The 23,296-nt window shown below is 44.3% G+C and overlaps 1 protein-coding gene across 1 annotated transcript in view; it reads left to right on the forward strand.

The window, feature by feature from the left end:
* mctp1a (multiple C2 domains, transmembrane 1a) overlaps window positions 1–23,296 on the forward strand; it is a 137,037-nt gene that overhangs the window by 110,604 nt on the left and 3,137 nt on the right. Inside the window, exons 17-21 of the mRNA XM_030780967.1 lie at window positions 4,367–4,423; window positions 9,788–9,889; window positions 17,780–17,889; window positions 18,345–18,454; window positions 18,956–19,053. Of these exons, the coding sequence (XP_030636827.1) occupies window positions 4,367–4,423; window positions 9,788–9,889; window positions 17,780–17,889; window positions 18,345–18,454; window positions 18,956–19,053 (477 nt within the window). The remainder of the gene's footprint in view (window positions 1–4,366; window positions 4,424–9,787; window positions 9,890–17,779; window positions 17,890–18,344; window positions 18,455–18,955; window positions 19,054–23,296) is intronic.

The following is a 23,296-nucleotide window of genomic DNA, read 5'->3' on the forward strand; positions in this document are numbered from 1 at the left end:
AAACGGGGCGGAAAGAGACTCTAAGCAGCTTCATCCCTGTCACTTTTACGTGCGCCCGTGAATTTGTTTTCCGCAGTTGATCGACTTTTCTGCCCATGATTCACCGTGGCAACACAACTGTTACTTGCTTTGCAGGGTATGCTCCTAACTCTGTTGTTGTTGACGTACATCTTTCCTCTGTATGGTGGAACTTGTTGTTTGCAGAGCACTGGATGTGTGGGTATGTGTGTTTCTGTCCTGTGAGTGCTTGCTGCTGGAAACAGGTGTTGAGGTTACACTCTAGGGTGGATAATATCGCCGCTTCCTTTGGCTTTTGTGAATTTTTCACCTCTGGAGTTTGTTCTACACACGCTATCTCTGCAGAGACTCACTGTCTGCTCCACAAAAATAGCAGAAATCAACAGAACCCACCCTGGTGGCTCTGGCAGAATGCATCTCAGGTTTTTATTCACGCTCTCTTATGTTTGTTGTAGTTGGCTAATCAGGCTGGTATAATCTGTCTTTGGTCTCATGAGTAAGTTAACGTTGACATGGTAGTTCAGCTTGTTGTGCCAACATCAGCAAGCTAGCTAGACTAGCAACTTGTTGTTTTTTTTTTCATCCACATATTTGACTCAGTTACATCTCGGCAGAGAGCGCGTGCACTGTCAACAGCCAGCCTTGCAGAAAACGTGATAGCTTTACATCAGTCTGACCGAGGTTACTGCTCAGTCAGCCAACGCTGGCTTTGGCCCAAGCCGTCCATTCGACCAGTGGCTCTCAGGCCGGCTGTGAGTGGGCTGTTTGTGCTTATGGTGTCCCTCTGAGGGGTCTTATCTGCCTTCCAGGCCTCACCCCCACCTCCCCCAGCTCCTCTCTGTATGCAACATTGAAAACTGCACCAGGCTTGAGCAGCTGGAGAGGCCAGCTAGCCGGTGTCTTGTGTTGGGGAGGCTCAGGTGGAAATGAGGAGTGAGGAAAAGGAGAGAGAGGCAGAGAGAGAGAGAGAGGGAGAGAGAGAGAGCGAGAGAGAGAGGGAGAGAGACAGAGAGAGAGCGAGCGAGAGCACGTACTGTATCTTCATGTCGGTTAGCTAGTCTGAGTGGGCATGTATTCCCGGGATGCGTGTCAAAGTGAAGGTTAGAATTAAAAAAGAAAAAAAAAGTACAGATAGAGATGCATTTGCCCTCGCTGACGGGGAGAAAGGGAGGGAAAGAAAAAAGTGAATTAAAACGTGTGAGGTTGGATATCACTGTACAAGGGCAGAGAATGAAGCAGGTACAGCAGCAGGAGCAGAATGGAGACCTATCTCTTCCCTGTCTGCTATTTATCAGCTGGAGAAACACAACACCCTCCTATGGAGCTTCAGTCGTCAATATATTATTCACATTAATAGATGTTTTCTTTTTCTTTTATGTAATGCCAATACAGCCATTACATATTTTAATTCACTTCCTCTACCTTTGCGGTATGAAGTCACAAAATAGATTCAAACCCTGTGACTTTGAAGAAAAAGAGAACATATACACACACACACACACATAGACACACACACATATATGTATGTGTGAGTTTGGACTGGGATAGTGCCCCTCAAACATGTTTTGTCTTTTGGTAAACTGGTTGTGATCCTGTGACTGGGGCTTGAACTGTTATTTCAGATCCCCCTGCCTCTCCACCTCTCGGTCCCAGTCTATGGCTTTTGGCTAACCCAGGACAGAAACCGCAAAGCTCTGTCTGCTAGCAGATCTCTTAAACCATTACCGCAACAGCCCCTCTTCAGTCTTTACCCCTCTGTCCTCAACCAGCCTTTGTTCCCACAGCGTTGCATTTACATAAGAGGCTTATGGCTGCCATGCACTCTCCCTTTTTAAATTAAAACAAAAGAACAAAAGCCTTTGTTTGCTAAGGAACAAATGTTGGATGTCACAAATGTATGCAAGAGACACAAAAAAAGGATACTGCACCCCCTCTCCATAGCTTTTTTGGGGAGGGGGTGGGAGGGTTAGGGTTGGTGGGGGGTTAGTTTCAGATGCTGGAATTGCCTTACAGAAATGGCACACTTGTGACCTTGGAGCTTTTGATATGATTGACAGGGAGGGAATGAAAATCTGTGACGTTCGGTCCTCTGGCAAAAAAAACCTCAGCCTTGCGATGCCGACTGGTGTGAGCAGAAGTTAGATGGAATGCCATGAAACGACTGCTATAGGTTCCTCCGTTTTCTGTCAGCGTTCGCGCTGGTTTTGAATGGGGCTTGTAAACGAGCCAGTGAATTCGAAATAATTGGCTTTGCCAAATTTACAGCACAGACAAGAAAATCTTATTCAATTATTTATTTGTTTATTTCTCTATTGTTGGTTTTTCAGATTTTTATTTATTTATTTATTTTTTTGGCAGATTAAAAGTCTCAAGCATTTTAGCTCACAAGCATTCCCTTAGATTCCTCAAATAGTGTCTTAAAATGATAAATTGTCTACAGAGCGATTCCGTATACCATACCATAGACACAGTCGATTTCTGATTAGATCCAGATTTTGTTATGCTGTGGCATTACTCAGTCCATGTGTGTGTGTGTGTGTGTGTGTGTGTGTGTGTGTGTGTGTGTATCTGCATGTGAACGTTTTTTAGTCCGAGATCCAAATCAACAAATAGCTTTTTGTACCCAGAGGCCCAGAGAGCTATCCAACCTGCTCCTTCCCTCAGGCGGACAGGGGCATAGTGAGTGTGTTTTGTGGGAACAGTCAGTTCATTAGACCGGCTGTCTGGAGTCTGATGACTATCAAGGCCGATACAGCGTGTTGTGACGTAACAGGGCACCAAAAAGATAACAAGAGCAGTCAACACCTATGGCTTAATCTGGACTAGGGAGGGTTGAATCCTGTGATTTAAATGTTAAATTTATCATTGAGGTAGCTCGAAGTTTAAGTTCAGTATAAACAAACTTTTTAATATTAAAATGATAAAAAATAAAAATGATTTAATACTGCTGATTGACAAGGAACATGAAGGTATTTTTCTGCCAAACCACATCAAAGATTTTCTGGTCACAGTAAAATTTGACTAAACACGACTGAATTAAAACTTCAAGTAGGAAGAGAGGTAAATGTAACTGAAAACACGCTGACTGTACTACTACATTAGACCCCACATGTTCAAGGCTTTATTCAGTATGTTACAACAAAATTCCCTGAATATCATGCTGTTTTTTTAATTGGTTGGATTTGAAAAAACACTAAAACGTTAAAATATTAAAATAAGTTTCAGAATCCACTTCAACTGGGAACTGGAGACAAATATGTAATGCTGGATGAATGATGTAAACATTAAGCATGATACCTTCCAGAAGGTTCTGTGATGATCACTTAAAAACCTCAGTTCTGAGAAAAAACATGTGAAGAGAAACAATTATAAACACACCACTGTGCTGGTCCCCAAGTTTGCAAGGCTTTATGTGGTTATTTCATACAGTGTTCACTGCACATTACGCTGTTTCTGAGTTTGGACAGGGAAAAACACCTCAACACAGCAGCCTTAGGGATGTGCATGTGTATGCTGAACTATATGACTTTCAGTTCAACAGCTCTCTCAGAAAATCAGGTTTGGCGTGACTAAAGATGAATTTGTGTAGATGCTGTGAACATTACCACCTAACCAAACACCCTTCTCAATTCCCAAATAGTAACCTTTTTGGCACACCACTTTAGTACTTCTTTCTTTCTTTCTTTTTCTTTCTTTCTTTCTTTCTTTCTTTCTCTCTCTCTCTCTCTCTCTCTCTTTCTTTGTCTTTGTGTGTTCAGATTTCTTTGGTCTGTCAGTGTGTTTTTTGTGTGCATTTTTGGAGGAAAATTGAGTGGTTGACAGTTTGTTGTGGGGTCATGGGCACATGATTCTCTGTTTTCTCTGGGTGAAATGGGAAATCTCGAAGGAGAGCAAACAGTCATTGTGTCTGAGGTTTTGGTCCGCTGAAGCACATAGTGAGCGTTCTGTGTCAACGACCTCCCTTTGCTTCAGGCGCTCTCCAAAACTTTTGTCCCTACAGACAACGGGACACAAAACTGATGCACTGAGAAACTAGGATGAGATTAGAGGGTTTTTCTTTTTTAGAAGAAACCCTTTTTTGTTTTGTTTGTGGGAATTCTTCTGAATTTACAAATGAAATTAAATGAGATTGATTCACATTTGGTTTTACCTGATTTGCATGACCCCTGGGTACTACGACAACCCATTTCACAGTCACTCCCTCTCCCTCTCTCTCTGTCTCTCTCTCTCTCTCTCTCTCTCACTCTCTCTCCCTCTCCCCCTCTCTATCTCCCCCTCCTCTCTCTCTCTCTCTCTCTCTCGCTCTCTCTCCCTCTCTCTCTCTCTCTGTCTCTCTGTCTCTCTGTAGGCAGCTGTTGAGGACCTCCTGGAGGATGAAGATGAAGACTTTGACAAAGATGACAAGGTAATCAGTGCTAATATACACCCACACACACGTGCCGTCTCAGGCAGAGTTCAGAGACATTTGCTGAATTATGATATGTACAATTATGCTCATATGTGGACAAAACCTCTGTCATAATAATGTAAAACATCCCTGTCCTCTAATTTTGGCTGGAACTGCCACATTCCAAATGACACAAATTATATTTCCATATGCAAATTATACACCTATGTTCAGGCACCTTAAATAAATTCAGACATGATCAGATAATTTGGGGATTATTTCTCACTCGGCAGTGTTTTTGGTGTTCTGTCAGTTCTGTAGCGTTCTGCTTTGCTCTTCTGTGCTGTAGAACCTGGTCTTGCTTGGCTCTTGATTCTCTGAGCACTCCTCGAATTGATGTGCAGTTTCACCCCCACAAAGTGCCGTGCCTGGCAGCGATGGTCTCCACAGCCTAGAACTTCCTCTGTACCTATGAGTCACTGTTTTTCTTACCCCCCAAAAAACAATCTGTCTTACAAATACGCAAACAGAGTTGTCTTCGGGCGCTTCGGGTTTTTTCCCTGGGGTCTTGAAAGGTGTTAGCGTTGAAACGACAAAACAGAGAGGTTGAATTTAAATGGAAGAAAAGTTTAAATACAAGGTTAAGGCAGAAATTTGTGTTTACTCTCAGCTGCTCATAGAGACTTGAGCAGAGATGTCTTTCACAGCTCTCTGGAAGAGAGGAGACGCAGACTTGTACTAGAATGCTTTGGTCTCATTAGACGACAACAGGCAGTTTGACAAAGTCTTAATTTGACTGTCAGACACCGCAACCTGCATACAGTGCAGAGCACGTTAAGAGAAAACTTGATGAAACTATAGAACAGACTGATTGTAGTGCGTCCTTCTGTTTTTTTATTCTCTCTCACTCTCTCTCTCTCTCTCTCTCTCTCTCTCTCTCTCTCTTCCTGTCTTGCTGTCTTTCTTTTGTTACTTTTGAGCAGGGGAGACATTAAAAAAAAATTCTAAAAAGATTAATATGGATATTTTTGACTATTATGTTAAAATGTGTTGTCTGCAGTAGTGTATGTGTTTTGCCCCAAGATTATGACACCAATTAAAAGGATTGTCACTTCATGCTACACTGAGCGCTTCACGCCGTAAACTAACCATGAACGTTAACAGTTTACCAGTTCCAACAACAAAATTCCTCCCGATCCGACATTATTCCTGAGCCTGCCTCTTCCCATTGCTAGTGATTCATTTCAGATGTTGGAAAGATGTTGGAAAGATGTATTTTTCTTCATTATTCCCCTTTCCTCCTTTTCACTCTCTATCCTTTTTTTTCCCTCCTCACCCCCTTCATTCTTCAGTTAAGTTCACAATAAGTGGAGTCCTGAGACTGAGCAAATTAGTCTTTTGCACCCCACTCATACAACCCCCCCACCCCCCATGCCCCCGGTTCTTTTTCCCTCTCTAGTCTCTCTCAGGTAGTGTGGGGTGACCTCACTTTCTCATTACTTCTTCTGTTTGTTCAGATGGTAAAATATTAAGGTCAGGTCAGTGCGAGCCCCCCCCACACACTTTTTTTCTTTTACTGGATGAAAGTTTGGAGAGAAGAAGAAAAAGAAGAAGAAGAAGAGGAAGAAAAAGAAAGAAAAAAAGATGAATAAATGTGCTAAGGTCTCATTTTAATTGAACCTGAAACATATGTTGCAAGTATGTGCAATAAGTCCCAGATGTTCAACCCCACCCTCCACCCCCCCTCACCCCCCTCCGCCCCCTCCGCCTCGCTCACCCCCCCCCCCCCCCCACCCCCCCACCCCTGGCCGGGTGTGGAGCTCTTGGCTCTGCCAGTCCAGCTATTAGCTGGCTAACCTTTGGTTGGGAGGGCTGAAGGGGGGTATTACATGGCCAGAAAAGTGGAGCACCTGTTTTGCATTGGACAGAGGAACCCCTGGCAGACTGGGCCTGAGCCTCGACACGTGTTTTCACTTAGCGGATTGTCGGAGCCTTTGTCAGAAGTGTCTCTCTCCACCGAGCTCTGGATGTTAGTCACTTAGTCTCAATGAAAGTCTCAAGTCAAGGCCAATTGATGGAGATGGCTCAGAGGGTAGAAACTTAGGCAGGCACCTGGTGGAGGGGAGGCGGCGTGTGTGTGTGTGTGGGAGGCATGTTGATAGAGAATGGAGTGTGTTGTTTGTTACACTCTCACTAAGGGGCAGCTGTGAGTGGCATTGTTTTTTTTGTTTTTTTTTATCCCATTGCCACAGCAGTGAACTGACACAGGTGATTTTTTCCCACCTTTTCCACATTTTCCCGCCTTGTACTTTTATACTTTTATAGTTCATATATGTGGTCATAATTGGGACATGCAGACAGTTACGTGATGTGGGACTTTAGTCGGGTAACATTGAAGTAGTCTAGACCCTCGCTGATGAGAAGATGTCATTGTAGCCTATGTCATATTTTGATAACTGGTGAAGATATATTAGTACACCAAATTAATACGTTCCCCCACTTGTTGTTTCTGTGACGAGTTTGTGACTGAGAATGTCAGTGAGAATGGGCTGCACTCTTGTCTGAAACCTCAAACTCATGAACAGCATGTGTGTGTGTGTGTGCGCACTGATCTCCCCTCCTCACTCGTGTTAAACATGCTTTTGCCTCGGGATCCGTCTCTGTCTCTCAGTCCCTGTGATCTGTGGACGTCTTGGTATTTCCCTCACGGACCCAAATAATCCGAAAAATAGATCAACACCTGCTCCACCGCACAGACGGCAACCCACCGGCATGGGAGACAGAAACAGAGCGATCGTAGACGTGTTAACAAGCGTGCCACGCCCTGCCGTTCCGTCAGCTCAGCCAATAGCCACGTAGCATCTCAGGGTTATGGAATGGGAGCTCTAGTCTACAATGTTCACTGGCCGTCAAACTGATGAGGTAGCCATGTCCTCACAGCTGAGGTAGTGTCGCAATTTGTCAGCAAGAACTCCTTGCTTATTAAAAAAAAAAAATTCAGAATTTACCTTTACCTTTTGAAACTGTACAGGAACAGGGGTTTAATTGCAGACCTGTCTCCCGTTACTTCGTTTACCCTTATGCTTCTTTACACAGAATGATTCATTTTACAGACTACTTCTTTAGGGGCTAATGTTTAGAGCTAACGGTTTAAGTTGATGAAGTTGTCAGGGTTTGTTTTTTTTTTTGGTGTTTTTTTTGTAAAGACTTGGAAAAAGCCTTTCCCCTGGCTGCAGCAATGCAGTTTTCACATCCTCTGTTTGAGCCGTGAGCGGAGTTTTATCTGATGGCCCTGCTGAGGCGCTGGCTCAATGAAGCAGTCTGGTGTTGTGCACAATCATGTTCCGTGTGAGGGGAATCACCCACAGGGCTGTGTATCTGTATCAGTGTCTGGCGAGTTGATAGTGTGTGTGTGTGTGTGTGTGTGTGTGTGTGTCCCAGAGGGGAGAGAGGGTGAAGGAGAGTGGAGATTATCCAGACACGCATGGCTGGGCACTGGAGTAACACTCACAGTGCTGCAGGATGAGTCGCTTTAGATAAGACACACACACACACACAGAATGAGAGAGCAACACACACGCATACACACACACACAGAAAGAGAGAGAGAGATGCACACGCACGCATACCCACACCCACACACATACACACACACACACACACACACACACACACACACACACACACACACACATAGAAACAGAGAGAGAGACACACACACACAGAAAGAGAGAGATACACATGCATACTCTCTCTCTCACACACACACACACACACACACGTGCACACAGCGATCATGTAGCGCTAGCAGGCTTACACATGCCTTTTTCCATGTCAAACAGATGTTCTGTGCATGCCGCATGTGTGTGGTGCTTGTCTGTTCCTGCCTCTGTCATATGCTACTGTTTGGTTTACCTCCTTTGCCGCTTAAAGAAGTTTAGGGGGAAAAAAAAGACAAAGCCGCATTGTGATGATTTGATATGGCTAAATCGAGAGTGAGTGAGAAATGGAGAAAGTGAGAATGCACCCTCTGTATTTCCAGATAAACCCAGAGCACAAAGTGAGAATTTCTTGGCACGTTGTTGGGCTATAAAAAGGCGGTTTGTTTCTGAGGTAATTTTATTTGTTGTTTTTAAAAAATGCATAAAATATCATACAACGGTTCTCCCATTCTGCCAAGCGAAATAAGATGCTATCAGTAAAAAGAAAAAAAGAGAGAGAGAGAGAGAGATGAGGAATGTGTCTAATCTTGCATCTATTGGTAGTCAGGGATCTAATGAGGTTACCGTAGCAGCTGGCTCTGTCTGATAGGAGCGTGGCTATTATCGAGGCCATGACAGGTGCATTCTGGGTATTAACCACCTCTGCATCGTAACCACGGTGCCTGAGGTGCCTCGGCGAAACACACTCGTTTGCATGACCCCTGGGTGCTACAACAACTCATTTCACAGTTTCTCTCTCTCTGTCTCTCTCTCTCTGTCTCTCTCTCTCTCTCCCTCTTTTTATCTGGGCTCTATTAGGGAGGAAAGCACGGCTAACCTTTCTGCACCGTGAAATGCTAAAAAATCTGATCCCTATTGAAGCACAATTATGTCAGTTGGAATCTAGCATTAGAACTAGGCTTATCTGTAGATAGCATATGGAGGCGCGGTGCCAGTCTTAGCTGAGGGATTGGACTGATTTTGGCGATAGCTGTGTGCTGCTGTATAATTGGTCTAAAGAGCACGCCAGGGATTATTTAGAATACTTTCAAAACTGTGACTGAAAAAACTTGTTCTGGGGCTATTGAGCTTGTGATTCGCTACGCATGTCCTCAGGTAACAAGATTTTTTTTTTCAAGCGCTGAGGAGAGAGAGAGAGAGAGAGAGAGAGAGAGAGAGAGACAGAGAGAGAGAGAAAGTTGCCATTGCTTCAAGTTCTTTTCTTCCTCGCCTCTCTGAAAGATGAAAAGCTTCACGCTGTAAAAGATGCTTTTTGACTTTTTTTTGCCTCACTTTCTTCTGTCTTTTTTCCCCATTCTTTCTTTCTTTTTTTCTTTTTCTTTTCTTTTTTTTTTTTTTTTTTGGAGATGCTCATAGGGACTGCATTTTAATCATGTTTGGCTAATAAGAGAAACAAAAACAGAAAAGGAGGGAAAAACACACACACCCTTAAAATCAGGTTCAGAATATTGTCTTTCTGTGCACAGGATAAAAAAACACGCCTAATTGTTCTCTTTTTTTTTCTTTTGCATGAGATGAGGCTTTCTTTTGCTGCCCCCCCCCCCCTTTATGTCTCTCACTGTCCCACTAGATTCGGCCCATGTCCCTCCACAGGTTCTGTGTTAACCCTTTGCTTTTGTAGCTTTGGTTGAAAAGATGTCGCTCTATTCTGGTCCACAAGGTCCCGGGACCTGCTCACTCAGGTGATGCCAGACTGTGGGACAACCAAGTCCTTGAGGATATTTTGGCTTCTTGGCACTTTGAGTGGATTCGCGTGATGGTGGTAAGTTTAGCCCCGCCCCCCCCAACCCACTCCCCACTTCGTCTCCGTGTGTCGCGTTACGTGACTCATCGTCTGTCTCCGCACGCAAAGGGCTTTTGTGTTGGTCCATTTTTTCCTTTTCTTTTCTTCTTAATTTTTTCTGCGTCTTTCACTCTGTCTTGCGTCATTCACTTCTAACCTTCTCTGCTCTTCGGAGAACCTGCCTGTGGACTGCAGATGTCCAATGATGAGGAACCTGTTGAGAACACCTGCTATGGAACCCTTGACTACATTTCCCATTATCCAGTCAAATAACCAGTACTAATGATAAAAGTCACATTTGGTTTTCTCATTGGTCAGATCAGTGAGGTGCCAAGCATGTTAATTTTCATAGTAAGGGCTGATTGGGAGTTTGGTTGTGGATTTTGATTGATGTGACAATTCTGTGTTGGTTTTGGATTTAGTAGACATGAAGGAATGGATTAACCTTGGCATGAAGGATTAGATTAACTTTGGCAGGATTCTGGAGTGAGCTCACACCGTTATCTCTGAAAATGTCCCCTGTTTTTTGTGAACACAAACACTTAAACTAACATTAACAGTAAAGCTACCCTCTGTCATGTCTTGGCACTCCTTCATCCAACTGCAATTAAGTGCAGTTAAATAAAACAGCTTTTATTCATTAAGATGTGGAGCTGTCTCTGAATGTAGGAATGTAGGAAGTTGGGCTGTGTCGAAGTCTAGTCAGAAAGCTGTATTGAGAGATTCGGGTAAATTTGGCAGACATCCAACCACAACTTCCGCTGCGAGTCAGGGAGCCAATCTGTTAGGGATGGCATTAGTTCATGAATGAATTTTTCAATTCTAATTCCAGTGAAGAATTGTAATTGGATTTGGGAAAAACCACTGAGTTACAGAACCAGATCTCTGCAGTTTTTGACAACTGGAGTTGCAGAAAGTTCAACTGAATTCCATAAATATTCATGGAGATCTATAGCATGGATGCAGATGACAGTTTGGCTGTTTTGGATGACTGACTGGAACACAAGAAAGACATTCCTGAAGGGAACCTCTGAACAAACTATTTAGTGTAGTTACAAATAGATTAATAATTATTAATAAACTTCATATAATATAACATATTAATATAACTTAAATGTGTTAATAAATCATTCCAATCATGTAAATGTCTAAATAAATGTCATTTCATTTGATGGTCTGTCATTTAAATATAATTCAAAAATGTGGTTATTGTAGATAACATCTCTCCCCTCAATTAATTTGAATTGAATTACATTTTCCAGTTCGGTAATCTTACTTCAGTTTCAGTCCAGTTTGATGTCCATTCCAACTCCAATTCAGATTCCAAGGACTAAATTGGAATGAACCATTAGTTCTCAATTCAGAATTGGCCCCTAACCCTGGGATATGTAATCCAGTTTATGAACAAAGCAGCTTACACCTGAGCCAATCATCCCAGAAGCAAAATTACCTTTTAACAGGAGTTATTTATGAGTAATGAGTGATATCTCTGATGCATTTTCTCCTTTAGGAGGAATCTTTACACTCACAATATCACAGCTGTCTTACAGCTTTAAAGAGCTGAGTGATATATCGAACTAGCACACTTTTCTGTTAGTACATTAATATAACAAGGAACGGGTCCTTATTTTCATAAAAATGTCGATTTATCAGAGCAAATTTAATGTGGACAGGGGAAAAACACAAACACCTCTCCCTGGAACAGAGCACTACACAAAGACTCCAGCACTCATGTGTTCACAGCAGACAGCCTGATGGGGTCTCGGTGTCCCTGTGCAGTGTGTGTGTGTGTGTGTGTGTCTGTCTGTGTGACGGAGAGGCTGCCGAACGGTCTGACGGCCTTGTTTTGCGAGAGATGGAGAGAATCGGGAGAGAGGGAGAGAAATCCAGGCCAGGGGAAAGGATGAGACTAATTGCACTCCATTCATCAGCAGGTGGTCCACAGGGACTCCAGAGAGGACAGGGCAAGGAGAGCATACATTTTGGGGGGGGGATAAGGGGGTGTACATGCACCGGTGTGAGACAGGGAGGGTCGGGGGCACTGTCAGAGGGGGGAAACAGGGGCAACTATCAGGCCGACCTTGAGTCTGATGGAGTGGCTTGCCCGTGGGGGAGAGGAGGCCCAGGGAGCACTGATGGGGAGGGTGAAAACCTCCACCACCACCTCCCCACCAGAACCACTCCATCAGGCCAACGGCGGCACTAATGCGGTAAGGGGTGGGGTTTTGGTTGGGTTTTTTTGTTTTTGTTGGGATTTTTTTTTTTTTATTTTAGCAGAGAACCCCGGGTGGCAGAGGTCAGGCCAAGAATAAAGTTTGTTCTGGGCAAACGCTTATGATGTCAATTTATCTACGCGTCACAACGACCAGCACCACGGGAGTATGTGTGTGTGTATGTGTGTCTGTATGTGTTGGGTGGGGATGGCCTTAACCCCAAACAGTGCCCATCAGAGTTTGACTTTGGCTTTATGGAGAGACCTGTTTGTGTCTTCATAATACAGGTCTTTTTGTGTGTCTGAGAGAGAGAGAGCCTGAGATGTTGTGGGAACAATGTGTTCAGATTGACACTACAAGGTGAACAGACAGTCATATGTGTGTGGTCACAAAAACAGAGAGGAGTACCTCTCTCTCTATTTGCTCAAGGATCAGTGCTGAAGAAGAAGAAGAAGAAGAAGAAAAATTAAATTAGTTATTAAAAGCTCTAGCTACAGAATGAAACATCTGCCTTTTTATGGCAAGTTGGAGATGTTCCAAGTGCACAGTGTCATCTGAAGCTGGTCAAAGCAAAGTTTTGGGATAGTGAGTGACTCCCCAGCCAAGACAGGGACCTTCTCCACTCTATATTAATGTGGGAAAGGGAAAGCAGGAGTCTGTCTGCTAACTCAGTATAATGACTGTGTCAGTATTCTCTATGGCAGTGTTGTTTTTCTTTTTTCTTTAACATACAGAAGGTACCAAGATTCCGACCAGCTGTTTCATTTCATGTGTCCTCACAACTCCTGTTAATTGTGTCAAATAGCTGCTTCAGATGTTTACAGTGGGCATAGACAGGGAGAGTCTTGGACATATGTTTTTCCAGAATCTGTAGCAGTTGTGTGGTGAAGATACAGGAACATGTCAGACTTGTGTGTTGTAGGGACATCTGTAGCACTGGGTATAAAGTGATAGTTTTGTAAGTACTCCTCGTTTTGCCTCTTTATAAAATTAATTGCAGTTTTAGAAAAAACATGACTTCTCAGTGGTTTCCTATTAGCTGAGAGTTAATGAAAGAAAGTGTAGTGAAGATTTGCCGTAATCTTCAAAAAATTAGCAGTCATATTTCAGGGTGTTTTTTTTTTCCTCTGATGTAAAATAATGTACTGTTTGTTTTGTGTGGGATTTAAATAATGCTTGGCTTCTGTTATTTAGAGGAGCTATTCTCTAGATTATATGAGTTGACAGGGGAGTTCTCATTTAACTGGAATGCGACACACACCTCTGAGCTAATTAAACTGCAGTTTTAATGAACCTTCGTTAAGAACTCCAAAGACCCCAGTGATGGCATCAACAAATCCGCTCCTGTGATCATCTCTTAACGCCCCTGTCCCATTTATAAAACATAACCTTCTACTCATCTGCTTTTAGAAAATTAATACACTCATGCATTTTCAAAAAGGTTTTTTTTTTCTTTTCTTTTTGTGTCGTCCTGGTATGTGGTGATGTTACAGAACCTCTTTACCTCGTGGTTTTATAACTTATTGACATTTGAGGCTGGAGGCAGATTTGCTTTTTTTTTTTTCTGGTGTGACACTGCTCTCTGCTCCCCCGCTGTCTGGGGAAACTGTGCCTTGGCTGGAAATGAGAGAATTCACCTCTTCATCCTTTACCAAAGGGTAATGCTAGTGTCCGGGGGAGGCGGTCGGCTTGGGGTGAAATGATTTTCATTTTCCTCTTGATGTCTATCTTATCTCTGTCTTTTTTTGTTCCTGGTACCTTCTGAGCGAGGCTAGATTAAAGAGACATGCTCTCGCTCTCTCTCTCTCTCTCTCTCTCTCTCTCTTTTCTCTTTCACTCTCTCTCGCTCTGTATGGCACAGAGTGGGGCTGGGGTGTGGATTATGCGCAGCTGGGGGTCCATCCTCTTGCTTTTGGTGTAAATGAAGTTTGGCTCCCATGAGACACCGTCAAGCCCTCATCTCACTGCTGAGTTAGGAGAATAAAAGAAAACAGAGGATCGTAATGTCATAGAAGGAACACGGGTGTCAAATAGAATCTTCAGCTTCACTGAAGTCAACAGAAAGTCTGACTCCAGACGCAGTAGTACCTTCCTTTCAAAACGTTAGAACGACCTCTCCGTCAGTTATTGTCAGGTATTGTGCTCCTAGCCGCTAACGGACAAGGTTCTCCGTTTCCCGAATCGTCTCCCCCGAGTCGTCCCGATCTCATTACTTCTCCCCCAACACGCTGTTCCCGTCGTTAGTCGTGGTGACCCTGTCTGCTGTGATGGAAGGTGTGAATAGCCTGACTATGGGCTCTTGCTGGGCGGATGTGCCCGATCTTGTCTGTGCTGTTGTGTTAGCGTTAGAAGCCTAAGGAGCAGCTTAATGGTGACTTGACGTGGTCGCGGCAGACAGTGTTTGTCTTTCACACAACGTAATTACTTCACTTTCCTCTCATCACTACTGGACTCAGCCCCAGACACTTACTATGCATTACCATGGAACGAACTGAATTAAAGCTATTTGCATCATCTCAAACGCTCATGTTAGAATATATAAAGATTTTTGTAGTTTCTAGGTCATAATGTGGATGATTCACAGAGATTTATTTTGAATCAACACTTACCCTGGACTATTCTGGAGTGCTCATACTTGGAGCTGACAAATAAATGTATAACAGCAAATTTGTTCTGAATAAGCCAGAGCCACGAGTGCTAAATGAAAAAGGAACACACATTGTTCTCCTGTTTTTTTTCCCCCGTTAAAATTTCAGGCTGTGCTTTGAGAGAAAATTTTGAACAGTTCGCTCTCATTTTAAGCTGTGTTATTGTAGGTGTCCTTCATCCCTCTGTTCATACCATTTTCAGTGGCAGGTCCCTTCCCTGCATCAGTTTTAGAATATGAACAGATAATCTTAGGCAATCTCATATCCATATGAGGTATTAACACAAGCAGATGACAGCTGTGCAGGCCTGCAAGGGTCACCGCTCAAGGGTCTCTACAGGTGAGCTCTGAGCCACAGGTAGCTAGCCACCCCCCACCCCATCCCCCCCAAAAAAAAATAAAAAAGGAAAAAGACAAAAACACCTCAGCTGCAGAGACACAAGTACAAACAAGCAACTCCCCATGTTCGTGTTTTTCCAGGCTGCTGCCCACCTTCACTGACTTTGTGAAGGAGTTAACTTGCGCTCCGAGACGCATGTGGTAATGGTTTAGGCGAGGGGGGAGACCTCTGACACCCCCTCAACCGGTCCTTTCACATTCTATCCTCTCTGTTCTCCGGTCACTCTCCTCAGAGTCTGGGCAGAAAGGAGAGGCCTTTGTACAATGGCCCACATTGCTTTGTTTTAATCGGTAATCTAGTCCAGATGCGCACAGAAAGAAGACAAGGGGTTGGAAGAAAAGAGAGTCTTGTAAAATATTTGCAAAGAAAAATAACCCAGGAACACTGTCTAATTGTATCTATTTGTCTTGTGTGGCTTTTTCACAGAAGGGTTTTGCTGGCCAGACCAGGGGGGGTTCATTTTTCAAATATAAGATCCAACAGGAAGAATTTAGAGGTTGCTTGTGTGTGTGTGTGTGTGTCTAAGAGGCAGAATGGACCATTTAGTTATTTCCTACAAAACATGTAATGTATCAATCTGTGAGGCAACAGTGAGTAATGCCAATCACCTTTGTGTACCTTACAATTCCAAACAAGTTATTGTTGGACTTTTATTTTGAAATAATTATGACCTAGCTTCTTTACATTATTTTTGCATTTACCTACATTTGCATTTACTAGTTATGTCCCAATCCATCCCTGGCTGCATGAAGAGTGTCAGAGCTGGGATTCGAACCCCATATCCCAGGTGTAGGATGATCTTCTGCACTGTGAGACACTCACAGATTTCAAAATTAGCTGCGGTATAGTGGTGTAGCTTCCTTAGGGATATTTGAGTGTTCCTACCATAGGCACTACCATAGTATGGGTTAAATACAGAGGGGAATCCATAAAGTGTACCTTAATTAGTTTTTAACTTGCATTCACCCATTCTCCTGTGCCTTTTTATATATTTTACTGTGAACTGGTCCTCCTCTGGTGTGTTAATACCGGTTTGATCCAGAGGCTGAGGAGCTGGATGCTATGTAGAAGCTTTGTTAGGGCTACTGTTGTGTAGAATGCTTTGTTCACTATGGCAGCAGTGTTGCTGTGGTTCCCGCTGAGGCTCTGCTGTCTGTTGGGTTGCCAGATTGGACTGGGCAGTGCACGGCGTGAGATAGGTACCCCAGCAGACGAGGTCTGGATGTTTAAAGTGAGAGGAGACAGGCAGCGTTCGTAGCTTGCAGAGTAAAATGTATATGGCAACCCCCAACCTGTCACTCACTTTGGGCCTGTGTGTTCAGCTCTGTTTAGTGTTTGTTTTTGCCTTTCTCCCTTTTTCTCCTCTCAAGTGTTGCCAGATCATTTGTTTAGGTCATGGTTAGACTTACCATCGAGAGAAAAAAAAAAAACGCTTTTATTTCTATTTTCTTCTTTATTTTCCCTGCTGGCTCTTTGTCTTTTCTTTTTTTTTAAAAAAAAACAAATACTTTTCCCCTGATTTTCCATAACCAATTACCAATGAAGTTCTCCAAGAACCAGTTGGCAAACAGTTCTCCTTTATATGGCAACAACATCGGTCTGGGTGAGTGAGGTTATCACACAACTCCGCTGATACATGCGAAGTTATCCACCATATCTCTTCATGCTACACGCTGCCTAGCATGGCCAACTGCCAGTACAGCTGGCCAGTAGTGCCGTTGGTATGACGACTGTGACCGTTGGCGACAGCTGAGAATTAATGTGACATGAAAGACCCTGGCCACGGTCCCCTTAACTGCTTTCTTGGGATCAGGATGGGCTGTTTTTCTCCACCAGGCAGCAAGAAAATCAAGGCAGTATTTTGAGGTCAGTTCATCGTCAGAAACAGAGATGATTAAACAATTAAGTAATTCTGAAAGAAAATGTCTGGTATGGGGAAAGCTTTTGGAGGTTGTGGGTGTGTGTATGTGTTTGTGTGTGTGTGTGTGTGTGTTTATGTGTTTCTCTGTCATCACTTGTCCACACTGAAACTGTTTCTTGTCTCACTGTGTGTACACTTTCAGTCACTAGCATTTGTTAAAGCCTCTTGTTGTTGCATGACTTCTCCGCTCTGCTGAGGCTTGGGGTTTTGGAAGTGGGACATTTGGTATCTGTTTTTCTATGCCCAGTGTTTTTGGTCTTCAAAAGGCCATCAAAAGTTGAATAACATGAGCTTGTCTTGTCACTGATGATGATGATGATGATGACGACGATGACGATGATGATGATGATGATGAAGGCCACGGCGATGTCATTGTTATTTAAACTTCCCCCCTCTCAGAAACGAGCCGAGAGAGAGAGAGATGAAGTTTGTTTGATTGAGCTGCCTGTGTAGACATTCTTTGTGTCTTTGTTTCATAAGAATGAGATCATTTATCCTGCCAACTTCAAATGTCTTTATTGCAGATGTTGTGTTTGTTGAGAAAGAAAAAGCCTGATTCTTCTCCAAGTCTTTGATGCTGCTTTTATCCCTCAGTTTGGAGAAAATACATGTGCCCAGCCCCTATTTCTCTCTCTCTCTCTCTCTCTCTCTCTCTCTCTCTCTCTCTCTCTCTCTCTCTCTCTCTCAGGACTCTGAGAGGAAGGGCTTTATGAATAAGCTCTATGCTATTCAGGATGTGTGTATAAGTGTACAGAATGCCTTGGATGAGGTGGCATCATACGGAGAGAGGATAAAAAAGTGAGTGTTTCTTTTCTCTCTCTTTCTCTCTTTTTCATTTTCATCAGTGCCCAAGCCGGCACTTCTAGCATGTCCGTGCCAACGCAGTACACAAAACCAAAGAGCCTGCAGTCTGCCAACCTCTGTTATATCTCACTTAGTCCTCCACTGCAGCAATGGGCGCGCGCACACACACACACACACACACACACGCACAAAACTTACGCACATACACACACACACACACGTAAAATATGCATACCCACAAAAACACAAGTGTACACACATATACACATACAGAGACACACAAATACACCAAACTATTAACTCATGTTTAAAGTTAAAGAAAAATATAGAGTTTGTCCAGATAAATATGTATCAATTGTATCTTAACCACAGGTTTTGCTGCTGTAGATTCCTCTCTCTTTACCTTTTCTCTTTATCTTTTTTTCTCTCTCTCTTTCTCATACATGCAGCACTTTTAACTGGACTGTGCCTTTCCTGAGTTGGTTGGCCATCGTAGCACTGTGTGTGGCCACTATCCTTGTTTACTTCATTCCCCTCAGATACATAGTCCTGGCCTGGGGTGAGTCCACTGATAAACCTCTCTTTGATTTTATGTCAAATACCAGAGATATGATAGTGCTGTATTAGAGCACATTATCCGCCACGTGTTAATTCAGGACATAAGATACTGCTCCAAAGTACAATCACCAAAAATGTAATCTGTAAACTGCGGACACACACACCTCTCTCACAGCGAGGGAGAGGTTGCCAATCATGTGGTGCTGAGTTGAAAGCGAGTGCTAGCTAGCAGCCCGTCTGCTCCTTTGTCACGCGGTTCAGTCAGCATAAGCGGCTCTTCTCAAAGGCCCCTGAGTCGGCCACTTGTGTGTACGTCACGGCAGATAGACCTTCACTGGAGGGGAAAGGATGAGAGTACTGAGAAAGTTTTGACTGGGCACCCTTGAAGTGGCTTTAGAGCTCCCCTGTTACCCAAACCCCCCACCCCCTTAAGTGCTCCTGTGCCCCCCTCCCTCCCCCTGTCACAGAGGACTAATGTCTGCCCTGTTCCCTACCTTCACAGGGGTGAACAAATTCACTAAGAAACTGAGAGACCCTTACACCATCGACAACAACGAACTGCTGGACTTCCTCTCCAGAGTCCCCTCAGACGTCCAAGTGGTACGTGGTGGAATTTTGATATCGTTTCTCTTGAAAAAAAAGAAAAGTGTGTGTGGAAATACCTTTTCAGATTCCTTCTCTCTCTCTCTCTCTCTCTCTCTCGTCTCTCTATCACAAACACACACACACACACACACACACACACACACTCACATATACACTTGGATATCTTGTATGTGAACAGCCGGGTTTGTTTCTGAGTCTTAAGTGTGGTCCAGAGTGAAACAAAGTCACCCTGACTGAGTGATACAGCCCTCATTCTGCAGCTTGGCATTTCCAAAAATAGGAAAGAGTAGGGAGGGTGCTGATTGGTGCTCTGTGTTCATTGTTGGCTAATGTATGTGTTGTGTACGGCTGATCTGCATACACGCTGAATCAGGGGATTCTATTCCCATCACTGCAGGGGGAGAGGCAAGGTACATCAGAAGGCAAAGAGCTGAAAAAAAAATGTTTCAACTTTTTTTTTTTTTTTGAAGTTTTAAGCTTTATACTTGAACTTTAAGCCTGACTTTTTCTCGCTTTCTTTTGTAAAAAAAAAAAAAAAAGGGCAGGTCAGTGTTTCATTATGATTAATACGATACATATATGTTTTGCACATTTTATTTTTGTTTAACTTTTAATTTTGCAATTTTGAGGCCATCAGATCTCAGCATGCTGTTTGTAAATTCAATAATCAATGCACGTGGATACTTAGAAGTGTGTGACAACTTTCTGCTGTGTGTTTTTCTTTGAGTCATTACAGTGTCTTATTCCCTAATCCCTCCACTCTGTGTCTCTGTATTACCGGTGTGATAGGAGCCACACTGGCCTGCTCTATTGTCGTCATGGTAAACACCACAGTTCGGTACAGGGCTTAGGTACAGCCGGTAAACCGTAATTATGCTTGGCCTTGTAAACGGGACCTGGTCTGTGATCCAGCTTCCTCTGCCTGGCTTAATCCCCACCGCGCTGTCTGCTGGGCCTGCCACGGGCCTCTGATCCCGGTCCAATCCCCTGCCACATCAGCGTCGACACGCCTGCCTTTGATTGGCTCCTTTGGACGCTTGTAGCTCCCTTTGATCTTTACAGGGTCGTAATCCCCAGACCCCCTCGTGGCTTTTATATGCCCTCTCTCTCTCTCTCTCTCGCTCACCACTGCATCCTCTGCCCTACACCCTCCTCCAACCCCCCTAAACCCTCCCCAAAACAAGCCAAGCCTGACACTGCAAACGCAGAGGTGTGTGTGCACCTGGTGCCCAGAGGGACAGGCAGTTTTTTGTGGGTTTGTTTTGGGGCTTTTAGGCTTCCTTAACGAGCGGGCTGTCCACTTGCCCCTTTGGACCTATGGGTCACCCTTACTGGAGGGTGGGGGCCGGGGGGTGGTAACCGGTACCTGAAAAGGATCTGGAATGGCCCAGAGAAAAAGACCTTATGTGGACCTCGCCCAGTGTGTAATGAGGAGCAAGGTCTCTGCTTTTAGAAGACTAGAACGCTCTGTTCTCCCAACCCACCCCCCTGCAGCGGTCTGCTCACCTCTGCTCTGTTTTCTGGGTCAGAGGCAGCCCGGGGTGGGGTAAAGGAGGGACAATGCTGGGTAGCTCTGGGACCTCAGAGACACGAACGATGGGTCGTCCTGACGCCAGCGCACGTCCTACGGCCGCTCTAGGGCCCTGGCGTTTTCCACCGATAACTAATGAGGTGCTATTTTCATAGCCAGCAGAACCCAGAGTGGCAGTCTGCTCCCCTGGTAGCCCTCTGCAGGGGTGGAGCTGGGCCACTGGCTCTTTACAGATCATTTGGAGGTGCCTGAAAACTGACAAAAGTCTAAAGACTCCTTAAATAAAGGGCACACACGTCAGAGACAGTTCACAGAGGCTATGGGACACATTAGAGGATTCTGCTTCTCTTCTCTTGTGTGTATGTTTGTATTTCTATGGTGTGTAACTTACAGTACACTACAAAACTTCTATCTGTGTGTGTGCGTGTGTGTGTATGTCTTTGTGGTGTGTGTTTCGGTGTTTGAGTGGAGGGAGTGAGTGTGTACCCATTTTTGTATGTAGTGCACAGATGCCTGTGTAAGTGTGTGCACATACATGTACGCATTCATGCATATATCTGTATCCTGAATCTCCACAGATTTGATGATGTGTGTTTTACTGGCGTCATACACAGGTAGAGTTTGTAAACGATTAAACGTTTTTGGGCTGTAGAATGGGAAGTCCTGCAGGGCTCTGGGCCTTTTGATGGTCACTGAGAGCTTAATGTTCAAACACAGTTCAGACCTGAGGAGAAGACATGTTAACAGGCCACTTTTACAAACACTCTCGGGAAACTTGTGTTTCTTCGCAGCTACCTCAGAGTAAACTTTGCACTCTCAGGTTTAGTCTGTGTTTCCCACCTCGCTGTTGGAAACCCATGTTAGACGCTTCCTACTGTGTTACTTACTCACTCGCTGCGCGCTAAGTTTTTGGGCTTTTACGTGAATCCTTCCTGTTGCAGCTTTTTCACCCCCTCTCCGGTACATATACCCTCTGGATGAATGGTTTTGATTTCATGCGTGATTAAATGACCTTTTAGATTCAAGGGAATCTTTCATGTCTTCTAAACGAGGGCAGCCGCTGCCGGCACTTAAACTATTTCCGTCCACGGTATTGTTAGCCATGTGCACTATCGCGAACATGCTTTATGATGCCATTAGCCAATGGAGTCGTTAGCATGCATAAATGGGACGACTAGCAAATTAGCACACACAGGCCTTTCATTACGGCCTCCGCCAATGGTAGAATTTAAAAACTCCTGCAGAATAGCAGGATGATGATGCAGTGCGAGAGAAGGGCAATCTATTTCTGAGAGCAAGAAGGAAGAGGGAAAAAAGGGAAAAGAGGACAAACAAAGAGGAAAGTTTTCCCGCGATTCGCCGGCGAAATAAATGAAAAGAAAAAAAAAAAGAAAGATAAAGAGGTGTAAGTGTGTCCTCTGGCTTCGGTCTGGGTGCTGAATCTTTGTCAGGTCTGCTTATCAAAGCCGCGACTTTCCGCAGCTTTCACGAGCCACCTTCTATTTACGGTTTTAAACAAGCAATTAGTGCACATCCAACAGCCTCCAAACTTGTTTTCAAAACTTTTGCTGCGTTCGCTTTCTTTTTTTTTTCCTATTCCGCGCCAGCTTTCACCTTGACACGCTTCTTTCTCTCTCTTAACAATAGAAGTAAAAACGGGAATCTGTCGTTTGTGGGCGTCTCTCTCTGGCTTCCTTTATCTTTATGTAGAGTGTTTAATACCCCTAATGCTGGGTTAGGTGTCACCGGAGATGAAGCAGGCGAACGTTTTCTCCCCTCTATAAACAGCATAGCATAGTATCATTAAAAATGTTCGCCTTTCTTTTACTTATTTATATTTGCCTGCCGCCCATGCGGCTTCAAACCGGCGTCGTCGGCATGGCAATGGTGCGCGCTCGGAGCGTCGGGTCCCGGGACGACTTCTGACACCGCTAAGCGAAACACAGCCATTCCCTGCGCCACCCCCCCACCGCTGCGCACCACTTCAAAGCCTGTTTTTGCAGCGCGACTGTCAACATACAGGGAAAAGAATGAAGGTGGAGAGAGTTCTCTAAGGCTCGGGGCCTTTACCCACACGCACACAGACACACACACACACACGCACAAGATACACATACACAGGCACACAACACAGACACACACACACACACACACAAACACACACACGCGCACAAGATACACATACACAGACACACAACACAGACACACACACACACAAACACACACACGCGCACAAGATACACATAAACAGGCACACAACACAGACACACACACACATGCACAAGACATGCAAGCCACACATACACAGGCACACAACTCACACAGATGCACACACACACAGGCGCGCACACCCACACCCACACACACACACACACACACATGACACACATAACCAGACACACACACACACACACTCACACACGACACACATAACCAGACACATAGACACACACATAGATACACACACAGTGTTCCCTGTGGATGTTCACTTTGTGCTCCGCTTTTTCTCCAAATTGCTATCTCACCATAGTCCCCCCACCCCACCCCACTCCACCCCCCCCAATCCTCCTCCTGACTTATTTTCTTTCTACCTTCCTGTCTGTTTTCCTTTTGCCTTTTTTTCTCTCTCTCTCACTTCCATCCCCTGTGTGATGTCGTCTTGTGCGGGACAGCTCTCTGTTATTAAAAGGGGGCGATGGCTCATCA

The sequence above is a fragment of the Chanos chanos genome, chromosome 1 (genome assembly GCF_902362185.1).
Source record: "Chanos chanos chromosome 1, fChaCha1.1, whole genome shotgun sequence".
In the NCBI taxonomy this organism is placed as follows: Eukaryota; Metazoa; Chordata; class Actinopteri; order Gonorynchiformes; family Chanidae; genus Chanos; species Chanos chanos.